The sequence below is a fragment of the Manis javanica genome, chromosome 10 (assembly GCF_040802235.1).
Source record: "Manis javanica isolate MJ-LG chromosome 10, MJ_LKY, whole genome shotgun sequence".
Classification (NCBI taxonomy): Eukaryota; Metazoa; Chordata; class Mammalia; order Pholidota; family Manidae; genus Manis; species Manis javanica.
The window spans coordinates 96,440,609-96,467,323 of NC_133165.1; the positions used below are offsets into that span (position 1 = coordinate 96,440,609).

At 35.2% G+C, this 26,715-nt stretch overlaps 1 protein-coding gene across 6 annotated transcripts in view; it reads right to left on the reverse strand.

Moving 5' to 3' along the window:
• Positions 1-26,715, reverse strand: part of CDK17 (cyclin dependent kinase 17) — a 120,250-nt gene that overhangs the window by 69,825 nt on the left and 23,710 nt on the right. For 5 of the 6 annotated variants that reach the window (XR_012121529.1, XM_073213661.1, XM_017652369.3 and 2 more), the window contains exon 2: positions 5,173-5,319. Coding sequence is in view for 5 of the 6 variants with exons in the window: in XM_073213661.1 (XP_073069762.1) it covers positions 5,173-5,290 (118 nt within the window). In the remaining variant the exon portion in view is untranslated. Of the gene's footprint in view, positions 1-5,172; positions 5,320-7,292; positions 7,348-26,715 lie in introns of all 6 variants that reach the window. The other variant, XM_073213658.1, reaches the window with a different exon arrangement.

Here is a 26,715-nt window from a genome sequence, read left to right on the forward strand (position 1 = left end):
TTTCGCCATTGTATGTCCATGGCTCCTTTATCATATATTAATTGACCATATATGGTTGGGTTTATATCTGGCCTCTCTAGTCTGTTCCATTGGTCTATGGGTCTGTTCTTGTGCCAGTACCAAATTGTTTTGATTACTGTGGCTCTGTAGTAGAGCTTGAAATCAGGGAATGCAATTCTCCCTCCTTTATTCTTCCTTCTCAGGATTGCTGTGGATAGTTGGGGTCTTTTGAGGTTCCATATGAATTTTAGAACTATTTGCTCTAGTATTGAAAATGCTGTTGGTACTTTCATAGGGATTGCATTGAATCTGTAGATTGCTTTAGGCAGGATGGCCATTCTGACAATATTAATTCTTCCTATCAATTAGCATGGGAGGTGTTTCCATTTACTGTTTTCTTCTTTAATTTCTCTCATGAGTGTCTTATAATTTTCAGAGTATAGGTCTTTCACTTCCTTGGTTAGGTTTATTCCTAGGTATTGTATTCTTTTTGATGCAATTGTCCATGGAATTGTTTTCCTGATTTCTCTTTCTGCTAGTTCATCATTAGTGTATAGGAATGCAACACATTTCTGTGTATTAATTTTGTATCCTGCAACTTTGCTGAATTCAGATATTAGATCTAGTAGTTTTGGTGTGGATTCTTGAGGGTTTTTTTATGTACAATATCATGTCATCTGCAAATAGGGATAGTTTAACTTCTTCCTTGCCAATTGGGATGCCTTTTATTGTCTGATTGCCATGGCTACAACCTCCAAACTGTGTTGAATAAAAGTGGGGAGACTGGGCATCCTTATCTTGTTCCCGATCTTAAGGGAAAAGCTTTCAGATTCTTGCTGTTAAGTATAATGTTGGCTGTGGCTTTGTCATATATGGCCTTTATTATGTTGAGGTACTTGCCCTCTATACCCATTTTGTGGAGAGTTTTTATTGTGAATTGATGTTGAATTTTGTCAAATGCTTTTTCAGCATCTATGTAGATGATCATGTAGTTTTTGTCCTTCTTTTTGTTGATGTGGTGGATGATGTTGATGGATTTTCGAATGTTGTACCACCCTTGCATCCCTGGGATGAATCCCACTTGATCATGATGGATGATTTTTTGATGTATTTTTGAATTTGGTTTGCTAATATTTTGTTGATTATTTTTGCATCTATGTTCATCAGAAATATTGGTCTGTAATTTTCATTTTTTGTGGTGTCTTTGCCTGGTTTTGGTATTAGAGTGATGTTGGCCTCATAGAATGAGTGTGGGAGTATTCCCTCCTCTTCTACTTTCTGGAAAAATTTAAGGAGGATGGCTATTAGGTCTTCACTAAATGTTTGATAAAATTCAGCAGTGAAACCATCTGGCCCAGGAATTTTGTTCTTAGGTAGTTTTTTGATTTCCAATTCAATTTCCTTTCTGGTTATTGGTCTATTCAGATTTTCTGTTTCTTCCTGGGTCAGCTTTGGAAGGTTGTATTTTTCTACAAAGTTTTCCATTTCTTCTATGTTATCCAGTTTGTTAGCATATAATTTTTCATAGTATTCTCTCATAATTCTTTGTATTTCTGTGTTCTCCGTAGTTATTTTTCCTTTCTCATTTCTGATTCTGTTTATGTGTGTAGACTCTTTTTTTCTTGATAAGTCTGGCTAGGGGTTTATCTATTTTGTGTATTTTCTTGAAGAACCAGCTCCTGCTTTCATTGATTCTTTCTCTTGTTTTACTCTTCTCAATTTTATTTATTTCTGCTGCAATCTTTATTATGTACCTCCTTCTGCTGACTTTAGGCCTCATTTGTTCTTCCTTTTCTAGTTTCATTAATTGTGAGTTTAGACTGTTCATTTGGGATTGTTCTTCTTTCCTTAGGTATGCCTGTATTGCAATATATCTCCCTCATAGCAAGGCCTTTGCTGCATCCCACAGATTTTTGTGGTGTTGAATTATTGTTGTCATTTGTCCCCATATATTGCTTGATCTCTGTTTTTATTTGGTCATTGATTCATTGGTTATTTAGGAGCACGTTGTGAAGCTTCCATGTGTTTGTGGGATTTTTCATTTTCTTTGCGTAATTTATTTCTAGTTTCATACCTTTGTGGTCTGAGAAACGGGTTGGTATAATTTCAATCTTTTTTAATTTACCGAGGCTCGTATTGTGGCCTAGTATATAATCTATTCTTGAAAATGTTCCATGTGCACTTGAGAAGAATGTGTATCATGTTGCTTTTGGATAGAGTGTTCTGTAGATGTCCGTTAGGTCCATCTGTTCTAATACGTTGTTCAGTGGCTCTCTTTACTTATTTTCTGTCTGGTTGATCTGTCCTTTGGAGTGAGTGTTGTGTTGAAGTCTCCTAAAATGAATGCATTGCATTCTATTTCCCTCTTTAATTCTGTTAGTATTTGTTTTACATATGTAGGTGATCCAGTGTTGGGTGCATAGATATTTATAATAGTTATATCCCCTTGTTGGACTGACCCTTTTATCATTATATAATGTCCTTCTTTGTCTCTTGTGACTTTCTTTGTTTTGAAGTCTATTTTGTCTGATACAAGTACTGCAACTCCTGCTTTTTTCTCCCTTTTAGTTGTATGAAATATCTTTCTCCATCCCTTTACTTGTAGTCTCTTGTTATGTCTTTGGGTTTGAAGTGAGTCTCTTGTAGGCAGCATATAGATGGGTCTTTTTTTTATTCATTCAGTGACTCTATGTCTTTTGATTGGTGCATTCAGACCATTTACATTTAGGGTGATTATCAATAGGTATGTACTTATTGCTGTTGCAGGCTTTAGATTCGTGGTTACCGAAGGATCAAGGGTAATTCCCTTACTATCTAATAGTCTAATTTAACTCACTTCCTATGTTATAACAAACACAACCTCCAGGTTCTTTTTTTTCTCTTCTCCTTTTTCTTCCTCCTCCATTCTTCGTATGTTGTTATGAATCATGTTCTGTACTCTTTGTCTATCCTTTGGCTGACATCTATTTAGCCTTAGGAATACTTCCATCTATAGGAGTCCCTCCAAAATACACTGTAAAGGTGGTTTGAGGGAGGTAAATTCTCTCAGCTGTTGCTTATCAGGAAACTGTTTAATCTCCCCCTTCAAATTTAAATGATAACCTTGCCAGGTAGAGTATTCTTGGTTCAAGGCTCTTCTGCTTCATTGCATTAAATATATCATGCCACTCCCTTCTGGCCTGTAAAGTTTCTGTTGAGAAATCTGATGAGTGCCTGATGGGTTCTCCTTTGTATGTGATCTTTTTTCTCTCTCTAGCTGCTTTTAAAAGTCTGTCTTTATCCTTGATCTTTGCCATTTTAATTATTATATGTCTTGATGTTGTATTCTTGGATACCTTGTTTTGGGAGATCTGTGCACCTCCGTGGCCTGAGAGACTATCTCCTTCCCTAGATTGGGAACATTTTCAGCAATTACCTCCTCAATGGCACTTTCTATGCCTTTTTCTCTCTCTTCTTCTTTTGGTACCCCTATAATGCGAATATTGTTCCGTTTGGATTGGTCACACAGTTCTCTCAATATTCTGTCATTCTTAGAGATTCTTTTTTTCTGTCTGTGCCTCAGCTTCTTTGTATTCCTCTTCTCTAATTTTTATTTCATTTACTTTCTCTTCTACTACATCTAATCTACTTTTCAGTCCCTCCATTGTATGGTTCATTTCAGATATGGAATTTCTTAATGACTGAATCTCCATCTTAAATTCATTCTTGAGTTCTTGAATATTTTTCTGTACCTCCATAAGCATGTTTATGACTTTTATTTTGAACTCTCTTTCAGGAAGATTGGTGAGTTCAGTTTCATTGGGCCCTTTTTTCAGGGGTTTGTGAGATTTTCATCTGAACCAGGTTCTTTTGACGTTTCATGTTTCTATGTGGGGCCCTCTGTTGCCCAGAAGCTCCAGTCTCTGTAGCTGGTCAGCCCCTAGAGTAAGGTTGGGATCGTAGGGAAGCAGAGCTGGTGTCTGGGGGAGGAAAGAGCTGTTTCCTGATTCCCGTCTGCAGTGCCTGTCTCCAGTATCAGAGCCAGTGGGCTGAGTACACAGGTGTAAGACTCTGTGCTTTGCGTCTCTAGCTGTTGTAGACACTGTAGACACTGACGCCAGCTCAGTGACTGCAGGTTTGTGAGCAGGTGCCATTGGGCCAGGAGGCAGGCTCGGCAGGCTGTGTGTCACAGTGGGGGCCTCATAGCTGATCAGCCAGCCAGGGGGAATAGAGCGCCTGAAGCCCCTCAAAGTTCCCAACCTGCTGGGAACCAGACAACCTTGCCCAGCTCTTCCTTCCCCGATGCAGCAAGCTCCATGCAAACCCCACCCCTTCAGCAGCTCTCTCACTGCTAGGAAGCCTCTCAGACCACCTGCTTTTCCTCTGTCACAGACTGGCTGGATGTGGATCCCGTCCTCCACAAACAGCCAGAATCTCAGTCTCTCAAGCACTCCCCAACCTCCAGAGCACCACACAATGTAGGTTTCTGCTCACAAAGAAGACCTCCAGGGCTAGGTGTTCAGCAGTTCCAGGCTTCCACCCCCTCTCCGCTCCATTGCTCTTCCTCCCGCCAGTGAACTGGGGTTGGGGGAGGGCTTGGGTCCTGCCAGATCAGGGATTTTGTACATTACCCTGTTTGGTGAGGTCTGCTCTGTTCTTGAGGTCTGTATGCAGTCTGGTTAGCCTTCTTTCCTGTTGCTGTTTTAGGGTTAGTTGTATTAATTAACTATATTTTCATGCTATTTGTGGTTTTGGGAGGAGTTCTCCGTCTCACCTCTCATGTCGCCATCTTGAATTCAAACCAAATTTACTAGTATTTTTAAGCTGTATTAATTTAGGTTTTAAGAGTAACAAAAATATTTAAATGTTATTTTAAAAATAGTCACTTAACAACAAGGATGTTATACAAGTATTCTTATTTAAAAACCAGTGAAAAAAATAGATAAATGGGATAGGACAATTCACTTGCATTAGAGACAAGGTAGACTAATATTGTTGGAGTAAGAGTGGGACACTCCATTAAGTATGCAAGCAAGTTTCATAGTTTTGGTTCCTAAGAACTAGGGAATAAGACAGAGAAATAAGCAGAAGGAAGTTACTAGGCACTATACCAGGAAAGTAAATTTACCTTTAATTTATAAGGTAATTAAAAAGGGGAAGCATCTTTTCTCCCCTCCCCCACCAAATATTTACCATTATCCTTGCTGCTATTTTCTTCAATAGTCATTTGTTCAGCCAATTCAGACAATGATTCATCAATAGTCTGGCTTCCTCGAAGCGTGAGGGATAGTCTTCTCTTAAATTTTTTCATCCTATCAGTTGAATGTGACTTGAAAAATCCTGAAAGAATAGAAAAGAATGAACAGAAAATTAAAGCTATTAATATTGTACAGCTCAAGAAAATTGTAATTTTGGGTTTACTGGAAATCTTCAAAACAAGAATATAATAAGGAACTCCCACTTCAGGCAAACATCACAAAATTCAACCCCTTCCTTAAAAAGATCTATTCACTCTAATGCTATTATGTAGAAGAGCAGGGATTGTACAAAACTAAAATTTGAGGTTTTAAGCATCGTAACTAAAATTAGAAGTGTTGGAAATTCTCCTAAAATGTGCTTTTTAAAAATGAATACAGTGAAAATATCAACACTATTTTGATGTGTAGGTTCCAATCATTATAAATATCAATCAACTAACTGGAAGCAGTCTGTGATATCTTTAGATATAACTAGGGTTTAGAGGTGAATGGGGAGCAGGGGTGCAGAGAAAATAAAGACTGATGCTTAACACTTCATTAAATAGCTCCAATAGCAATTTTCCTTTGAAGTTCTTAGCCAATATATTGGGTTTTGTTTTTTCCCTTCATCAGCTATCAGGAGTCTCTTCCTATTATCACAATAATGCCAAGTTTTAGAAGGAAGAAATGAACACCAAATTAACAGGTACCAAATTCCTAGCTCACACTAGATACTTTCCTATTTAATTCATTTAGTCTTCCTAATTCTAAAGAGTAAACTACACTATCCCATTTTCACAAGTTAGCAAACAGGTTCAAAAAGTTCCCTGACCCAAAATGAAATAAACAATAAATAGTAGAACTAAGATTTAAAACTAAGATTACCCTTTACCTTTGCCCCCCACATTTTAACATCTCTGAAATTAGGATGTAGCTCACAATGGGTGTCAAAATATAACTGGCAACTTTCTTTTTTCTTAGTGCTACATGCACCAATGGTATAATTTCATAGTGGAATCCTAGATATGATCAAGCCATGTATTTGCTGCCAAAACCAACTTCTCAATAATTTACCTGTGACTTCTTTCTAATATCCTATTTCTTACTTGTGGTGAGCTACTTTATCAGATTACCAAGCATATTATAATCATTAGCCCAATTAAGAGTAAGGGCCTAATAAGTCCCCTAGGTTTAAATACATATTTACCATACAGCTCTCAATATTATTTCCTCATTCTAAGGCTCCATTCTAAGAAGCTGAGTGTGCAAAAGGAATCAATTATGAATAAATTTTGTTTGTTCAAAGGCCAGGGGGAGGGTATCAAGTAAAAGTTTATAAATGATAATAATATTACATTTTACCAACTCCATTTTACATACTTATTTTAAAAAACAAACCTACTGCAACAAAAACATAAAACCATATATTAAAATAGCAAAAGTTTTAACTACACTGAAATAAGGACTCTTTTCACCCATAAACTCTAAAACAAGAAATAAACTTCAGTGAAATATTTTAAAGCTCCTATCCCATAGCCTATATTGAGCATAACACCAAAAAGACAAATCTATGGTGCTGAGTACTTTTTACTAATTTATCTTCCAGCTAACTAATCCTCTTTTCAGTTATATGTAATCTGCTATTAAACCCATCTGTTTTGTTCTTAATTTTAGTTGCTATATTTCTCAGTTCTAGAATTTCTATTTGACTCTATCCTATAGATTCTAGTTCTCTAGTGTAGTTCTCCACCTTGCCATCTATTTTCATGAATACACTATAGTATTTGAAAACTTGTCTCTAACTCCAGAGTCTGCATAATCTATGGATAACCTGCATAACCTGTTTCTATTGTTGATTTTTTTTTGTTGGTCGTATTATAAGCTACATATTGTATGTGAATGACTGCATGAAAATATGTACGGAAAAAATGTAGAGGCTTTGGATGATGTCATCTACTTTCAGAGAGGATTTAATTTTTTTTCTAGCAAGCAGTCACAGTAGGAGCAGATCACCTCAATCCAGTCAGGGACTGAGATGGCTTGAGACTGAGTCTCAGACACTAAAGCCTGGCCTACCTCTGGTTTGTTCCCACTGTTATGGTATGGCCTTCAAAAGATTCCTACTGCAAACCTAAGGCCAAAACAAAAACAAAAAATATTGAAACCTTCACTCAACTTCTCAGTTGCTTATCTTTTATACATTGCTCAGTTTCCATCTTCATATCCAAAACAGTTTAAGAGTTGGAAAAATGCCTGAAGAGGGAAACCAGCATGAGTCTGTCTATTGCCCTTCTCTCCTGAATCTTGACTTCTCAAATCTTGACTGACTCCGAAGCTCTACAATGCGTTCAAACTGTTTTTCCCTAGCTTTTCAAGCAGGAGACTAGTCTGTTACAAGTTGCTTCATCACAGATAGGAATGGAGGTTTAGATATGGATGAGAAGAGATAATAGATGTATTTTATAAGCACAGTTAATTTACAGGAGGCAGTCAGTAAACTAAGAGTTGATTGCAACTAAGAAACCTGTAACTTGGTAGGACTGTCCTAAATGCTACACTCTTTACTTCTCATAGTTAGCCTTTTAACATCTATACCTTGACAGTAAGTAATCCATCTAATTGTTTAAAACGTATTAGATATTTAGGGTGAATTGAACTATTGCCTATTTCATTTACCTGTTTGTCTCTGTAAGAATTTATACTAGAGACACTACCCCATGGTAAGTAAGGGTCCAGAATCATCCTACACCATAAAGGGTAAACTTTACAAGTTTGGGGAACACAAACTACACAATCCAAAAAAAGGATTTGCCTGTGACAGGCTCCTGGGAAATAACCTTGGAATATCCTGTCTGGTAAGTCTCTTTGTATATCTGAGATCTTGAGCCACACCACATAATTTATTTTAATAATGCGAAATATGGTAAATGTCTGTTTTTTGTATGCCTGGGACTTGAGGCCACATTGTATCAGTCTGACCTCTGGGGAGAGAAGCAATAAGGGAAACTGGAGACTAAATAGTCAGACAGTCATGTGGATACTTCTATGCCTATGTAACTGACTGTGGTCATGCAAAGTATCCACAAGAAAAAAGCACTATCCATGCAACTTCACTAGGAGAGGATAAATTAAAACTTGCACCTGATTTCTCCTTTCCCCTTTGCTGATTTTAACATGTTATCTTTTCACTTTAATAAATCATAACCATGAGTTTAACAGCTTTTCTCTGATTTTTGTTTCCATATAGCAAGTCATCAAGCCTCATGGTGGTCTTGGGAACCTCCAACACACAAACTCCTTCAAGAAATCTGTATACCCAAACAAAAACTCCTAAGAGCTGGTAACTCACAATTATCAAGTTTTTGACTCCAATTTTCTCACACATAGTCGCATGGTCACCAGTGTCTATTGAACTATATATAGACATGACCACTTCAGCATATTGCACACCATTTTTGAAAGTTAGCTGCCCATGGTACCTGCCTCTTGTTTTAGATGACAAATAGGGATAAAATAACAAACCATAACAGAAACATTAAATTATTAATTCACATAGGACAAGAACATCCTATTCTGACCACCTGAAAAAGTCAGTCCAAACTGCCATGTACTATGAATGTAAAATACAATCTAGATTTTAAAAGACCTTAAAAATAACTCATTAGTTGTATATGAATAACATAAAAAAATTCTAGACATATTCGGTTAAGCACAATGTATTGCTAAAATTAATTTCATTTTAAATATGCCTACAAAATATTTTTAAATTAAGTATGGGGTTTGCATTTATATTTCTATTGGAAATGCTGGTATAGAGCATCAAGTAGATCTTGGTGCTTTAGATGGGTACAAATTAAAAAAAGAAATCATAAGCTTTAACCTTTTCTTCATAAAATGTGTTTGAACAATATACTAGGAGACACTCTATGTTTTGTAACTCAGAATAGAATGCACTGTAGTTATTTTCCATCAAGAGTGAAGATTCTGGGCTGTGTCTTCACCTTTATGTATTTTTTTGGGGGAATAAGACATTTCTAATTCATATTAGCGAGAGAAAAAGACATTTCATTATAAAGCTAAATCTTACTAAAAATATTTCAAATAAAACCACATCTTCAAATAGATTCTATTTTTATTCTCAATGGTATAAACTTTAATTAATTCACAATGGTTAAGTTTTAATGAAGTCACAATGATCAGTAAACAGATGTTAAAGAATTTCACTGTCACAGTCTAAATCATTATTTTGGAAAAAAATTCCCAAATCAAATATATTCTTTGACATTTCTAATTATCTTTAAGTAGAATTATGCATATGAACTCTTCCTCATGAGCTGAGGACAAAAACACATATAATGCCACAATGAAAATACTTTTTAGGAAGTAAAATGTACCACTTATATTGGCTTTAAGGTTAATTAATCTACTTTATTGTAATAAATCCGTGTTAAAGTACTGACTTCCTAAAATCAAAATCCTCAAATTTAGTTAAAATATTTTATCCAGTTTAGTAAAAACTTTTATTTGTTATTGTTAGGATCTCTATACTATTGTTTTCATGAATATTAAGACAGGTTAACAATGTTAACAGCGTGATTTATGGTAAATGCCTGAATTTTTAGTTTTATATTTAATTAATACCACTAAAAAAGCTATTTTCACCTTAAAAGTCAACACACAATCATTTGAAATAAGCCCTAATCAGAAACTCCACAACTGTTTTAATATTTAAGACTTTAATATTTAAGATTTCATTAATAGCAAACTTATGAATACTCAAATTGCAGAATAAATGTTACTGTCAGAGGGCCCTTTCGTGGGTTTTCCTTTATCTTAGGTTTTTTTCCTCACAGCACTTATCACATATATACATATATACTCCATATTTATATATACATATACACACACATATACCCCATTAAAGTATATACATATGTATGTATGCAAATATGTGTATAATACAAAATAACTTCTATACTTTTCTAGATGTCAAAAAGATCTCTAACTTTTTGTCAAAACTATTTCAAATTTTAAAATGTACATGATTAAAATAAATGAAAAACTAGATCAAAGTAAAATAAATGTAAAATATTAGAAATAAATGATGCTCAAAATGACAGCATATAACTCTCCATACAGGCATACCTCAGAGACATTGCACATTCAGTTTCAGACCACAATAAAGCAAATATCACAATAAAGAGAGTCAAAGGAATTTTTTGATTTCCCAGGACATAATAAAAGTTGTTACATGATACTGTAGTTTATCAAGTGTGCAAAATCATTATGTCTGAAAAAGCAAAGTACTTAAAAAATACTTTATCGCTAAAAAGTGCTAGCATCACCTGAGTCTTCAGCAAGTCTTAACCACTAATCACAGATCATAACAAATATAATAATGAAAAACCTTGAAATATTGCAATTACCAAAATGTGACAATGAAGTTATCAAATGCTGTTGGAAAAATGGTGCCAATAAAACTTGCTCAATGCAGTTGCCACAAATCTTCAATTTATTAAAAAAAAAAACAATATCTGAAAAGCATAATAAAGCAAAGTGCAATAAAATGAGGTATGCCTGTATATATATATAAGGACAGCCAAAAATGTTCAACATCAGTTCCTAACTACAAGTGCTTAAAACAAACCTGTAAGGTGTTATCTTACTTTATCTCCTGGGGCTATGCTTGATCTGGAACTGTCTGCTGTGTGCAATTAAGAAAAATTTTTGTTTTTTCTTTTAATTCTGAAAAGGTAACTACTCCATTTACTTACAGAATACCGAATTCTGTATTACCATGAGACTGGGAAACACACACGTACATACCCCTTTTTAGAAAAGACAACAGCTAGAAACACTCCCAAACTAGACCTTCTACAAAGAGTATATACCTGGAGAAATGGTGTCATATTGTGGTCTTTTTGGCACTTCCAATAGGAAATTCTTTGAACACAAATTTATCTCATTATTCAAACTTCTCTACTACTGACTTAACTAGAGTGGCAATTCCCTGCTCATGGCTTTAAAATTGTTTAAACAATTTCTTGTTAATGAAATTGTAGAAACTGTAGAAAAGTTGTAGAAAAAGCTAGAGTGTTTTTAAAATGCCTAAATGCTTATCTTCAGGTAAAGCAGCAAACTTTACATATAGAACAAATTGAGTATTTTAAAGTTTGGATTAAAATCTAAGAATGAAATGGAGACATACTTTTCCACTTAACCCTGCTGTTGTCAATCTTTCTGAAATACCAAGTAGAATGAAATGACTTCACGATCTAAATGCTTTATTTCTTTATAACATTTTCTGTAGTGACTATGACTTTCAATAAAACCTGTTGTAAATGAGGTGAACTAATTAAGTGGCCTGTAAGCAAACTTCTTATTATTTTTTTCCACAATAATTAAATCATGACAAACACCTAACACTCTCTAGGAACGTAAGAACTATACCAAGGAAAAACATCTAAAACTTGTTTTTTCACTAGACACAAGTCTCTTATTTGCATAAAACACAGTTATTGTACAAAACAGCACTGAAATCAAATTTTATCATACTTAGGTTTTTATCCCACAAACACTTAATTATCTCAATTATTTATGTTTTCAAATCTGAGGATGTCTCCTTTCCTTTGATAGTATGAACAATCAAACTCACAAACCAGAAAAAATAAACCTACCAAGGATTTGCAAAACATCATATTGGAAGCTACTAGGGTTGGTCCGGCCACCAAATACAACCAGTAAACAAGAAAAAAAAACCAGAAACTACCTTGGAACTTTGGAACCTGACTGGACACTTATAAAAGTAGGGGGCCTTGGTGAAGGGAAAGGCTACTGATCATGATAGGAGAACCACATGTGCAAACTTGCTAACATTGCCCATTCCTCAGTCCTGTCCCAGCAATGGAAACAGCAACCTGCATTCTTACAGCAGTTGCCAGAGAAGACCATGGGAAACCTTTGCATCAAAAAATTGGGGCTTTTACATTTTAATTAGTCTGGCAGTTTCTGGAGAGACTAGGGCAAATGCACTTGCCTTCCTTAAGACCCTTAGGGCTGCAGAGGGTTCCTGCACTGACATCTATTGGACAATTTAGAGAAACAACAATGGTTTTTTGGCTGTTAAGCTAGATAGAGTAAAAGCAAATCTTCACCAGGTCACTAGCTGACTGCAAAGATAATGGAATAGAAACTTCAGTGACCGCACACAACCAGGAATACACATTTGCAAAAACAGTTCAGGCAAGTCACAAATAGATGGCAGCAGCCCTTAACCACCAAGAAATACCTGTGGAGTGGGAGAATCTGGTTTGCAGTTACCACATTATAATACAATGTTCAGGTCTCAACAAAAAATTACAAAGCACAGAAACAAGAAAATGTGGCCCATCCACAAGAAAAAAAAAACATTTGACAGAAATCATTCCTGAAGATGCCCAGAATTTGTAATTAGTAGTTAAACATGTTAAATCAGCTGTCCTAAATATGCTGAAAGGGATACCAAACAGAAATTCTAGAGATAAGTAGCACAGTAATAGGCAAATTCATAGACAGAAAGTAGAATAGAGACTTCACTAGGGTGTAGGAGGTAGGGGACAATAAGGAGTAACTGACTAATGGGTATAGAGTTTGATGGTTACACATTCTCAATGTATTTAATGTCATTAAATTGTATTCTTAAAAATGTTTAAAATGATAAACTTTATGATCTGCGTATTCTACTACAGTAAAAACTAAAAAACTTGAACTACTGTGTCAGCACACATTTACATCAGTTTTTCATCAAGCCAAGGCATATTTATATGGCCAATACCTCATTTTAGCAAAATTTTATTAGAACTGGCTAAGAAATTTCAATGTAACAGTCAACCTATACCAATTACTTTAAACACAACAGAGTTAATATTAGGACTACTGCTTATGGATCGGATGTAGAAACTCACAAAAGACTATTGTTGCTCTCATCTCAACAATAAGAACAAGCCAGAGATATCATAGAATTATGGATTTCTAAACTCAAATTGCTGAGATACAGAGAAACATAAATAACTAAATTCTAGCAGGAACAAACCTTTTCCAGGCATGAACACACGGCTGGGGTCATGGTGAAAGGAGGAGTGAAGCTGCTACAGGAAGGGAAAACTTTTCTAGCCCATCTTTTAACAAATGTTCAAGGGGTGCAGGGACACTGGGAAAACAGATTAAAATCCTGGGCAGCCTCTTTCACAAGCAAATCTGCACTTTCAAAAGAATCCTTTCCAAGTATTGGAGCTGCATTAAGGGTAGTGTGAAGATAACCGAAGGCCAGAAAGAAACATGAGCATTGCGTACAATTAGTAAGTGGATAAAGGAGAAGTCATCAAAGCAGTTCCAAAAAGAATGGATAGAGACATAAATTGTTCCAAACGAAGGGAATGTTAGAGACAATGTGGGTCAACCAATTCATTGTACAGTTAAGGAAAAAGAACCTGAAGAGGATTAAAAGTGATGTGATTTGGCCAAGTCTCTGAAAGTAAGAGTCAGGTCTTAAAACACCACCTTAAGGATCCCAATTCAGTTTTCTTTCCATAGAACCAAAGTTGCAGAGAATTAGGAAACAACTCTTTCCTCTTGTAGCTATAGAATAAAGCCTAGTATCAGGGACAGATATCAAGGAGAAAATAACAGTATCAAGGAGGGATATTCACTGCCTCTTGCAGTCTTTACTATCTCAGTAAATGGTAACTCTAATCTATCATCTGCTCTGGTTGTCTTCCCTTTTTCACACCTCACAATCAATGTATCACCAAAACCTGTATGCTTCTCCTTCAAAATATAGACAGAATCTGACCACTTCTTACCACCTGAACTACTAAAATCTAATCCAAGCTCCATTATCTCTTCACCCAGAATATAATATTTAGAGCATTGCTCCCACCCTACCACTTTTTCTCCTCTCTGACCCACTACCCACAGTGTATTTTCTATACAGCAGCCAGAGCAAACATACTAAATCAGAAGTAACATCATCTTTCCTCTTCAAAATCCTCTAACAATTGGCACTCTACCCAATAGTTAAACTCAAAGTCCTTAAGTGGCTTAGTAGGCCCTACTCGACCTGCCTTCCTCTTTCCTTTTTAACCTTATCTGCTACCACTGAGCTCCTACCTACTCTACTATAGCAGTATAATCTCTCTGCTGATTCTGCCTTTGCATTTGCTCTTCTTCTGCCCAGAATGCACTTCTCCCACCTTGTTGATGGCTTACTTCCTTCTGAGTTCCACTCAAACATCACTTCCCTGGTCACCCTGTATAAAACAGTGACAACCTCACACCCAATTTACACTCTACACCCCTTACCTGTTTTAATTTCCTCCAAAGTCTTATTGCCTGACATGCTAAATATTGGTTTATTGCTGATTCCCCCACTAGTATTTAATCTCCTTGAGAGCAGGGACTTAACATTTTGTTCACTGTTGTGTTTAGTACAACACCTGGCACTCAACAGTTACCCATAAATACCTTTGAATGAATGAATGAATGAATGAAAGCAATTAATCTTTTATGACCTGAGGTCTTTCTATTTATTGACTGACAAAGTTTTGGATCACTGTCCCATTCTGATGGCTCTGCTCAGGTTTTCCCCTTTATGTTAAAAAAGTTTAATTCATTCATTGAACAAATGTTGGAAAGAGGCCCTACAATATCTCAGGCATATGAGGCATTGCAGGCAGAATGAGAAGTAAGATATGAACTGTGCCCATAAGAAACTTAGCCTTGGGGAGGTGGTTCTATTATTCCAGAATGATGAAGTGGTAGTATCGGAAGTAAGTATGACTCCTGGTTAATACATTACATTTACTTATAATTATTACAGCAGGAAAATGATTCACTCAACAGAGAATACTCAAATTGCACTTTTCATAAAAATTATTTCACCAATATGACAACTTAAATAAAGTTTAATCAGACTGGCTGACTTTATTAAGGTTGTAAAGATCAAGAAATTAAGTTCACTATGTTGGAACCCTGACAGGCATGAAATGACATGCCTACTCATTAATCCTGGACTCAGTAACAGTTTAGACAAAACCTAAAACAGTCACCAAGAAGCCTCTAACAGGCTTATTAATGTTGCATGTTGATGCATTCATTGGTATTTTTAGAAGATAATGCTTTTTCTGTTAAAAGTTATATTAAATATTTTCATTAAACATGTATTTTTTCATACATGTCCATTGAACAATAAGTTAAAACCCAAAATATGATTAAAATCTGATTTAAAAAATCACTCAAAACATAGATACTTTCATCCTGAATAATAATCAATTGATTTACAGATGATAAATTCTCACAGAGAGGGCGTTTGTTTGAAACAGCTGCTCAGTTTCAGTGAATTCAGAAAGTCATCTACTAGAAATGTCATCTGATGTTTTTGATAATAATGGTCTTACTCAGAGCAGAACCAAGAGAGCAATTGTAATCACTTGAGGTAGTGCCTCATTTTGATAAACAAATGGTTATATACAAAAAGGAAAGACCCACTGAAAAAGCAGCAAAGCTTTGGAAATAAAAATGGTGTCCAAAAAGAGAAGACTTCATTAGTTTTTATCTATTTATTTATAAATGGATCAAATTTCTTTTAATTATTTACTCCAGCTAGATTTTACCAAATTCTCTGTGATTTAAAAAAAAGCTTTAAATTAAATTGTAAAAGCAAGAGTTCACTGAAAGATACAAAAAACTGTTTTTAAAATAGTTGCTCCGCTAAATCAATCATCACCTCTGGTAGCTAATGAAACATTACCATTCTAAAAAAATTAAAATTCCTCCACTGTAATTCAAAAACAAAGAAGGCAACTCAAATTATCATTCTGTGTCTCAGTTAAGGGTTGAGGGTTCCTAATCATGGGTCTGCATGTAACTACTGTATTTCTCAAAGAACAACGACAGAGAGGTTACAGTGGACTATTGATTATTCTGGGCTTCAAATTACTTAGTCCCTTGAAAAACTAACACTATTAAACAATAAAGGAAGCAGTGCATGCTTGCAGCTTTGTGTAGTGCCTGGTCTGAGAGTAATCCAGCTTATTTGGTGACGAATGAACCAGTGACAATATTAGGACAATAGCTTCAAATTCTTGAAGAAGATAAAATAATTTATATAAAATGTTTCCCAAGCATAAGTACAGAAAAAAACCAGTATCCCATCAACTATCACAAGGTAAATATGCTTTTTAAATATCAGAAAATAATGGCACAGGAAGTAGTGAAGGAAAAAACTGACATGGACACTTTTTAATTGCAAGGTCAGAAAAAAATAACTACATTTGCACCTCTGATTCATATTACAGGCCAGAAACTCAGAAGTCATTCTTTACTCTTTCACTCCCCTCAACTGGCATATCCAATTGGATCATCAAGACAGATCTTGTTGCTTTCATATCCTACACATTTCTCAATCCCATCCCCTTCTATCTCCTTTGCTAGGCCATAAAACAAAAAATTATCTAAATCACTACAACAAGCTTTATTAGGAGTCTCCCTGGTTCTTTAAAAAGTTAATAAAAAAGACAAATCTATGACATCCCTGGTCAAGAAAAAAATAACACAAATGAACAATTATAACAATGGTAGAAATTAATTAGATGCCATCTTGGAAAGTTAAACATCGCATACCTTATGATCCTTCCATTCCTATTCTGGATACAAAGCCAAGGGAAAGTTAACACATGTTTACCCAGAAATATGCTCATAGCAACATGTCTGTAATAGCATAACACTGAAAACCCACATGTCTATGGATAGGAAAATGTGTAAATTTGCAGAATCGAAGATTATACAGTGGTAAAAATGAATGACTACAACCAGATTCAACAAGAATGAATATTACTAACATGATATTTAACCAAAAAAGCAGGTCCAGAAGACTACATTTAGTATATTCTTTTTATAAGCACAAAAGAAACAAATAAAACATATTGTTTACATTTACATAAATATACATATGATAAAACTATATGAAATAAAGTCTAGGACAGCTACTACTTAGGAAGAGGCAAGAACACATAGGAAGACGTAAGTTACTGATACTGTTTAAGAAACTAGATTCACATATACTATTTTATTGATGTATAAATACATACATGCTGGATAAGCATATCATGCACAGACTAGTAAGGGTAGTGGGTCATGATCTAAGAATGATTAACACAATTCTGTGCAAATTGGTGGGAAAATGTTAATTAAGTTTGGGGGGAACCATTAGGAATAAAGAGAGGCATAATTAAAGATAAACAGTGAATTAAAAATTTTAAGAGAATGAGTGAAATATTTTAATAAGAAAAAGGATACAGGGCTAGATTCAAAGGGCTGATTTCTTCCTCCCAGTCCTGCCACTAAGTCGCAAGTATCATAACCTCAGGCTAGACACTTAGATGCATTTCCAAAACTGATTATGAACAGATAAAACAAATGGCCTATATTTAATGTTACCAGGTATGAAATTTGGTCTCTTTTGAAAGATGTACCATTCTGTTCAGGGCCTCCCTTTTTTTCCTGGCTCATTGACATTGTTGAATACTTGTCACTACACTATTTTTCCTATAAATAAGGCACCTAACAAATCATCCCAGCAGATTCTCTTCATAACTTATACTGATTTTCACAACCACTTAGGTTGAAACTCAAAAAACATACATACCATGGGAGGGCAGCTGTTTTTATCTGACACGTGTTTGTTCATAGTGTTGTTGCTACAAAAAGTCCTATTGATTAACAACTATAAAAGGCAGGATTAACTTATGCTACAGTAACAAACACCAACAAATCTTGGTGGCTAAAAATAACTAAGGTTTAATTCTTTCATGTTATACATCCATTGAGAGACGACTGGGGCTCTGCTGAAGTCTTCAGGACCAAGGCTAAAGTTGCAGCCACCAAAAGAAGGGATAAAGAATATGACAAAACAAATACCAACTCTTAAAGATTCTATGAGTACCACACATTACTTTTACCCACCCTTCCCTGGCTAAATCAAGCCACATGACCCTGCTAATTTTAAGTGGGCAAAAATTCCTACCACATTCACAAAATGAGAGTTTTAGAATTTGGAGACAAATGGTGAATGAAATGTTAAGATACTAGGATGTATCAAAAATTCAAGATTGGAAAGAAATAACGAACATGATTGCTTCTTACAAGATTTGACAACATAAACACCCAACAGCAAATAAAGGTCAAATGTACAATAAATCCCTATTAAAATTCTGAGATAAAAAATAATAATAATTTATACCCCTCAACAAGTATAAAGAAATTTCAAGGAAATACTTCTTTCCCTAAAGTCCTAGTATTGTAAAGTAAGATATTCAAATTACCCATAGTTGATCAACAAATCCTCTACTACAAAGGAAATAAGTAACAACAGAAAGAAGTCCCCAAAACTCTCATTTTTGGAAAACAGTATAGATTTATATTGTTTAATTAAACCACAGAGGAGGCAGTCTGCACTAAACAGTAGTATCATAGGAATGACATGGGTGCCCATGCAGTCTATCATGACAGAGGAAAGGGTTGGGAACCAGGACATATGCGGTCCATAGTGACCCCACTAAACACTGGAAAGAAAAGTATAATGGAATCAACATTAACTAGAAGATTTAGAAACACTGTGGGGCCACATACAGCACATGTAAGTACTAATGATGAAAGTATACTGAAGAAATATGGTTCATTCTGAGTACAATGAGGTCGGAAGGAAAGCGGAAACTTGAAGGCTTAATTAAAAGTGAGACATGACAGGCAGAGGCCTGATAACCTGAGAGGTATCATGATGGATTGATTTGGATTCTTCCCTGGAACAAACCATACAAGAGTCGGTAAATACATAGTGGTTAGAATGAGGCATATTCAATCTCACTAACTGAACCAGAAAGACCCAATTATGCTTCAGGTATGTGACTTTTACAGGGGTATTACATGATCTCTGATGCCATATTAACATTCAGTTTAAACATTTCACTATCTGAGGAACTACAGATGCCAAAAATAATCAAAATAAGATCCTTCCCTTCATCAAATAATTTTATCATGACTTCTGACCTTTACAACTATTATCTACAAGCACATTCACTAATTAAAATACTCTGGTATATACACAGCAAAGTATCTAGTATATACAAATCCTGTTATAAACTAAGGACAGAGAGACATAACACACTATCAGTGGCTTCAAGGTAAGAAATACAGAAAAGTAATGACAATGAAGTGTGATAATGACACACTCTCAAGCAGCTTTGGGACCACAGATGAGGACATATGACAGAAGATATAGAGAACAAAAAGAGGCCTAGCACACTGCAGAAGCTCAATAGCTCCTGAATGAAGAATGGCCTAATATAATCTTCAGGACTTTAGTTTGCAAAGGCCTATTATTTTGACCAGTGTACAAACCAAGATTTAGTCAAAAGACAGAAACTATATCAGTAATTTTAACAAAGAGAATTTAATATAAGTTGTTAATCAGGAACTGGAGAAGAGGAAAGGCAAAAAAGAGGACACAAATTGTCACAAAGATAGTAACTGCAGAAAGCAGCTCCGACCCCCACAGCTGAGGGAAATACAGGGAAGTGGTTGGAATTATTAAAACTCAGAGGCTTGAAGAAACTCTATGAAAGCCCTCTTCAAAAAAAAAAAAGAATTGAGAACTTGAGAGAAGGCCCCTGCAAAGCTGGGATCCAGACCTCTGAGAGGGAGGCAACGGCCAGCTGATGGCATCTCAGAGATGTGATGAGCACAGTCCTAGAGCAGAGAAAAACTACAAATTGGAGCCATTCCTGTTCCTGTCAGGGTTAAGTTCTGTTTCTGTGGAGATATGACAGAAAGTAGTAGTAAACAGGAGCAAATCCCTTGTCCCTCCTCTTGCTTTCCTGCCTCCCACTGACACTTTCTATTGGCAGAATGAATGGGAAACAAGCTAGCAAAAGAGAAATACAGTTTGTAGTATCCAAGCTTCTACACTACAAATAAGCTTAGACATGTGAATCTGAAGCCAACAGAAAATAGCTTTATAGCCAGCACCACCTATGTAATTTTGTTAATCCGTTCTAGATACTTAAGGTAATATTCTGCAAATATTTAGAATTACAAAGTTCTAGTTAAATTAAGCTAGTTGATTTTTCTAATGACTTCTGAGGAAATTATATAAATACAGTTGACTCCTGAACAAAATGGAGTTAGGGACGTCCACCCCCATGCAGTTGAAAACCCAGGTGTAACTTATGACTCTTGAAAAACTTAATAGCCACTATTGACTGGAAGCCTTATCAATAACAAACAGTCAATTAATACATATTTTGTGTATGTACCATATACTGTGCTTTTACAATAAAGTAAACTTAATAAAATGTATTTTCAAATTGTCATAAACAAAATTCAACATCTATTCATGATAAAAACTCTCAACAAAATTGGTATAGAGCGCAAGTACCTCAACATAATAAAGGCCATATATGACAAAGCCACAGCCAACATTATACTTAACAGCAAGAACCTGAAAGCTTTTCCTTTAAGATTGGGAACAAGACAAGATGCCCACTCTCCCCACTTTTATTCAACGTAGTACTGGAGGTCCTAGCCATGGCAATCAGACAATACAAAGAAATAAAAGGCATCCAGATTGGCAAGGAAGAAGTTAAACTATCCCTATTTGCAGATGACATGATATTGTACATAAAAAAACCTTCAAGAATCCACAACAAAACTACTAGATCTAATATCTGAATTCAGCAAAGTTGCAGGATACAAAATTAATACACAGAAACGTGTTGCATTCCTATACACTAACAATGAACTGGCAGAAAGAGAAATCAAAACAATTTCATTCAGTTACATCAAAAAGAATAAAATACCTAGGAATAAACCTAACCAAGGAAGTGAAAGACCTATACCCTGAAAACTATAAAACACTCATGAGAGAAATTACAGAAGATACCAATAAATGGAAACACATCCCGTGCTCATGGATAGGAAGAATTAATATTGTCAAAATGGCCATCCTGCCTAAAGCAACCTACAGATTAAATGCAATTCCTATTAAAATACCAACAGCATTCAATGAACTAGAGAAATTGTTCTAAAATTCATATGGAACCACAAAAGACCCTGAATAGCCAAAGCAATCCAGAGAAGGAAGAATAAAGCTGGGGGGATTATGCTCCCCAACTTCAAGCTCTACTACAAAGCCACAGTAATCAAGACAATTTGGTACTGACATAAGAACAGACCCATAGACCAATGGAACAGACTACAGAGCCCTGATAAAAACCCAACCATAAATGGTCAATTAATATATGATAAAGGAGCTATGGACATACAATGGGGAAATGACAGCCTCTTCAACAACTGGTGTTGGCAAAACTGGACAGCTACATGCAAGAGAAATGAAACTGGATTATTGTTTAACCCCAAACACAAAAGTAAACTCGAAAGGGATCAAAGACCTGAATGTAAGTCATGAAACCATAAAACTCTTAGAAGACAACATAGGCAAAAATCTCCTGAATATAAGCATGAGCAACTTCTTCCTGAATGCTTCTCCTCGAGCAAGGAAACAAAAGCAAAAATGAACACATGGAACTATATCAAACTAATAAGTTTCTGTACAAAAACAGAACAAAAAGGCATCCTACAGTATGGGAGAATATATTTGTAAATGACATATGCAACAAGGGGTTAACATCCAAAATATATAAAGAACTCACACGCCTCAACACCCAAAAAGCAAATAACCCAATTAAAAAATGGGCAAAGTATATGAAGAGACAGTTCTCCAAAGAAATTCAGATGGCCAATAGACACATGAAAAGATGCTCCATATCACTAATCATCAGGGAAATGCAAATTAAAACCACGAGGTATCACCTTACACCAGTAAGGATGGCCAGCATTGAAAAGACTAAGAACAACAAATGCTGGCGAGGATGCAGGGAAAGGGGAACCCTCCTACACTGCTGCTGAGAATGTAAGCGAGTTCAACCATGTGGAAAGCATGGTGTGGGGGATCATGGGGAGAACAGTGTAGCACAGAGAAGGCAGTGAATGTGTGGCATCTTACTACACTGATGGACAGTGACTGCATTGGGGTATGGGTGGGGACTTAATAATATGGGTAAATGTAGTAACCACATTGTTTTTTCATGTGAAACCTTCTTAAGAGTGTATATCAATAATGCCTTAATAAAAAAAATTTTTATATTGTCATAAATGCCCCCAAGTTTTTTCAATATATTGGGGAAAAAAATAAAACCCAAGTGGAGTCACACATTTCAAACCCATGTTCAAGGGCCAACTGTAATCAATACTAAAATAAAGGCGTCTATTTTAATACTCCAAACATTAAAAGAATATCCTTTTCCGTACTCTGTAAAATTTGGCAGTGTACAGATAATACAAAACAAAATCAAAACCTCAAGAGTTGGGAAAAAAGTCTTAAGGCTCAAATTATTGTCTCCATGAAAACTTTAAGATTTCACCTATTCAAAAATCTTAACAGGAACAGATTAATATCAGATTAATGAAAGGTCTGAATTGCTAAAATTTTAGATGAATGCTATTTCATTACTTTGAAAAGTAGGGTTTTTAGACCCAATCTTTTCCCAATTATTAATTTTAATATTTTTATTGCCTGAAATGTTGAGTCTTTCTTTCTCTGGAAGAGGTGACTTACAAATACACCATTTCAAACATACCATTTTTTTCCAACCCTAAGATGCCATCAATTATAGAACACAGCATTATTGTATAAAGGAAAAAAATGTTATAAAGCATGATATCATGAGTGCTTTCATGGACTTTTAAAACTTACTGAAAGGACTCTACTACATTAATAACCTAATTACTGCTAGGGGATATTATCTCAGAATATTCTTTAATTATTGCCAACTACTGTTACATAGGTTTTTGTGTATGTAAATATTTTGGTTTCTTAAACTACTTTCATTTTCCTTGTAGCTTTGTTAGCCTTGTTATCTATCTACTCAACAATCCCCTTTTCTAAAGAGAGCATAAAGATTAACCTCGTTCATTTCAAACTGGTAGGTCAAATAATTTCAATTAACATTGTCCTCTTGGCTTAGTGGTGGTGTGAAAAAGTTCCTGAGATGCCAAGTGTGGCTTTGTTATTTATCCTGTTTTGGGTTCACTGAGCTTCCTGGATCAGTGGTTTGCGGTCTTAACAGTTTTGAAAATAGCTATTATTTCATCCAAATTTCCTTCTGCCCTTTTCCCCTATCCATTTATTTCATCAATGTCTTAATATGCTGGGCTGCTATAACAAAATACCACAGACTAGGTAGCTTATAAACAACAGACTTTTATTTCTCAGAGTTCTGGAGGCTGGAAGTCTGAGATCAAGGTGCCAACATGGGTGTAAATACCCTCTTCTGAGGTGCAGACTTCTCATTGTGCCCTCTAATGGAAGGGGCTAGGGAGTTCTCTGGGGGTGTCTTTTATATGACCATTAATCACATTCATGAGGGTTTACCTCCCAAAGGGCCCACCTCCTAATACCATCATATTGGGCATCAGGATTTCAACATATGAAATTCCGGAGAACACATTCACACCATCACACTCAAGGACTCCAGTTGTACATATGTTAAATCATCTGGCTATGTTCTGTTTGTTTTTTATACTGTTCTTCCATCTTGTTTTCTCTGTGCTTGAAACATATCCTTGCAACAACCCTCTCAGTGGGTACTATTAATAAAGACAGCAAATCACTTCAGTATGCTTGGTCTTCTACTCTACTCTCTAAATTGGAAATGAAAATAGTTTCCTCTATGTTTCACAAGTAAGCTTCAAAAACTCCCTCAAAAAAAAAATTTAGGATTAGTAAATTACTCCTCCCTTTCAGGGAGATGGCTGGGAATTTGGTCCTACATTCAGTCTCATCCATGGAAAAGCTATTAAATATGTTCAAGAACTTATGAAATCATGAGAAACAGGAGACAGAACAGAAAGGTGCTGAACTTGCAAAAGCATTACTTGGATATAATGAAATATTTTTCACACACTAAACCTTTGTCTATTTATCTCAAATGCTTTGGGTCAACTTAATGGTCCTTGGATGTCTGTATACTGGATTAATATTTGTTATATATTTATCCATAAAAAATTTAAAACTTTAAAAGTGTTCTCAAATATATCACTCAATATTAAACAAAAATAAAATTGCTTTTCTTCTCAGATGAGATATGCATTAATAGCCACAAGAGAAAACTCATTTACCAATTTACTGTCAAAATAACATGAATAACACCATTTACAGTCTTCACATCTAACCTGACTTAGAACAATTTTATGAAGTAAAAAAGATATTATTATTTGCGTTAGCAATGTGCTTAGCAAAATGATTTCCTAATGAGGGCATCTTATCTACTATTTCTTTTATGTGTTTTTAAAGCTAGGTTTACACAAAGTAGGTAATCTATAAATAGTACCTCTTCAGGAGACCTATAAACATTTCTCCTTGGGCAAAATCATAAAGATAGAATTCCAGATTCAATTCCATAAATGGGTTAGGAAACCTTTCAACTATTCCTGGTTGTATTTCAACACTTCTGAGAAGAGATTTCTGACAAAAGGATGGACAAAAAGCCTCTAGCAAACCTTCCACTGCTATCCAGCCTTACTAGACCAGCCAGTGTATTTTTAAATGAAGTTATTTAAAATTATTAATAAACTGCTTTTGAGAACAGTACTGTATTAGACATTCCATCAGAGAAATAGGCCACACTCAATTTCTGTATGAACACAGACCTTACCTTTCCTACACTGAGAGCTGTTTTTTTATTGCTTTAAAGGGCAGTGTGGCCCAATCCTTCGTGTAAGGTAAAGTAAAATAAACATCCATGTGAAACACTCCCTTAGTTCTAAATATAATAAACCATAGCCACTAACCTGATATAATAACATATATTATAATTGCTGATGTTATACCTAGTGTACAATATATAAGATAAATAGATATGAAGTAAAAATCATATCTGAAAAACAGGTGGAATTATAAACTATTTAAATTCTACTGTCCACAAAAAAGTCACTTAGCAGTAATTCATACTTATTTAAAATATCTGGCTAAGACTAAGGCCCATAATTTGATCCTTATATAAATCAATTAGCTTTTAATTACCAGGAATATAGTGTACCCATAATTCTGAACATTCAGAAATGGAAAAAAATATATATATATATATATATAAGCAGTCTTATGAGGATTTAGCCAAGAGTATAGGTAGCTCAAGGCCATCAATTATCAGGAAGGTATACGACTCCACAGGATGTGATCTTGGTCAGATATGTGGGTCTTTTTCTTTTCTCTGATTAGAAAAATATTAACTACACAAATCAACAAAATTAAAAATATATATATTGGGGTATTTTGGAAGTTTAACCTTCTTTTGTACCTCATTTCATGACATTATTTTTTCCACTCTTCCTTCTTATTTTGCTCTAATTCAGTATGTCCTCCAAGAGTCAAGCACAGAGACCTCTGTCACAGTTGTAGTTAGTTCCTTTGGTACCAGGAAGACTCACAAAGTAAAACAGCAGTTCTCAATTCTGTGGTTACACTTGAATTTCTTACTAACAGTTGAAATAATATGTGAATTATATTTAATGAGTTAGAGTAAGTTGGGTGATAATTCTTACAATGTCACTCCCAATAATAAATGTGAGAGAAGAGTACTTTTACAGTTTATGAATTAAAAATTGCTTACAGTTCTTGGTCCCTCTTATCTCTATAGTAACTTACAGTTTTCCATATGTGAAATAATCTATGTTGTCATGTGAGACACCGCAGAAACAAAGCTGCAATCTCTAGGAAAAAAAGAGCTCAATGTAGTGACTGGAAGGAGTAATCAGAGAACAATGTGAAGCCTAGATTTATCAAAAGAAAGCAATGGTCTAAAAATCTATATACCAAGAAACACAGGTCTGCTATATAACACCACAGACAAGAGAGCTGTCATCCTCTGGCATGCTTTTTTTTTCAGGAAAAGCGTGGGTTTATAAACAGTCCCAGGTCTATTTCACATACTTCATCTATAGGGATGGTGGTCTAGGAAGATTTCAACATGAAAAAATGAGTAAAGGGGGAGAGAGATTGTTTCTATTTCAACAAAAACAAAATGTTAAGATTATTGTTCCTTTTATTACTCTGAATCCACTTGTATAAAGTATAAAGAAAGCCAAGAGGATATAATCTTTAGATGTGGCTATATTTTTCCATGCAATTTTGTGGTTAGAAGTTAAGAAGTGACTGAAATTGTTCCCTCTTTCAAAGGTAGGAAATAAGAGGTTATCCTGAGGTCAGGATCTTCTAATGTGGCTTTTGATTTAAATTGTGTTAACTTGCTCTGCTCCAGGATGAAAGCAATTATGACAAGATCAATGTGCTCTACATCTGGTTAGTCAGCTGCTCCAGAGTAGGCAGCCAGCGAAATAGCTTTGGGGCCCT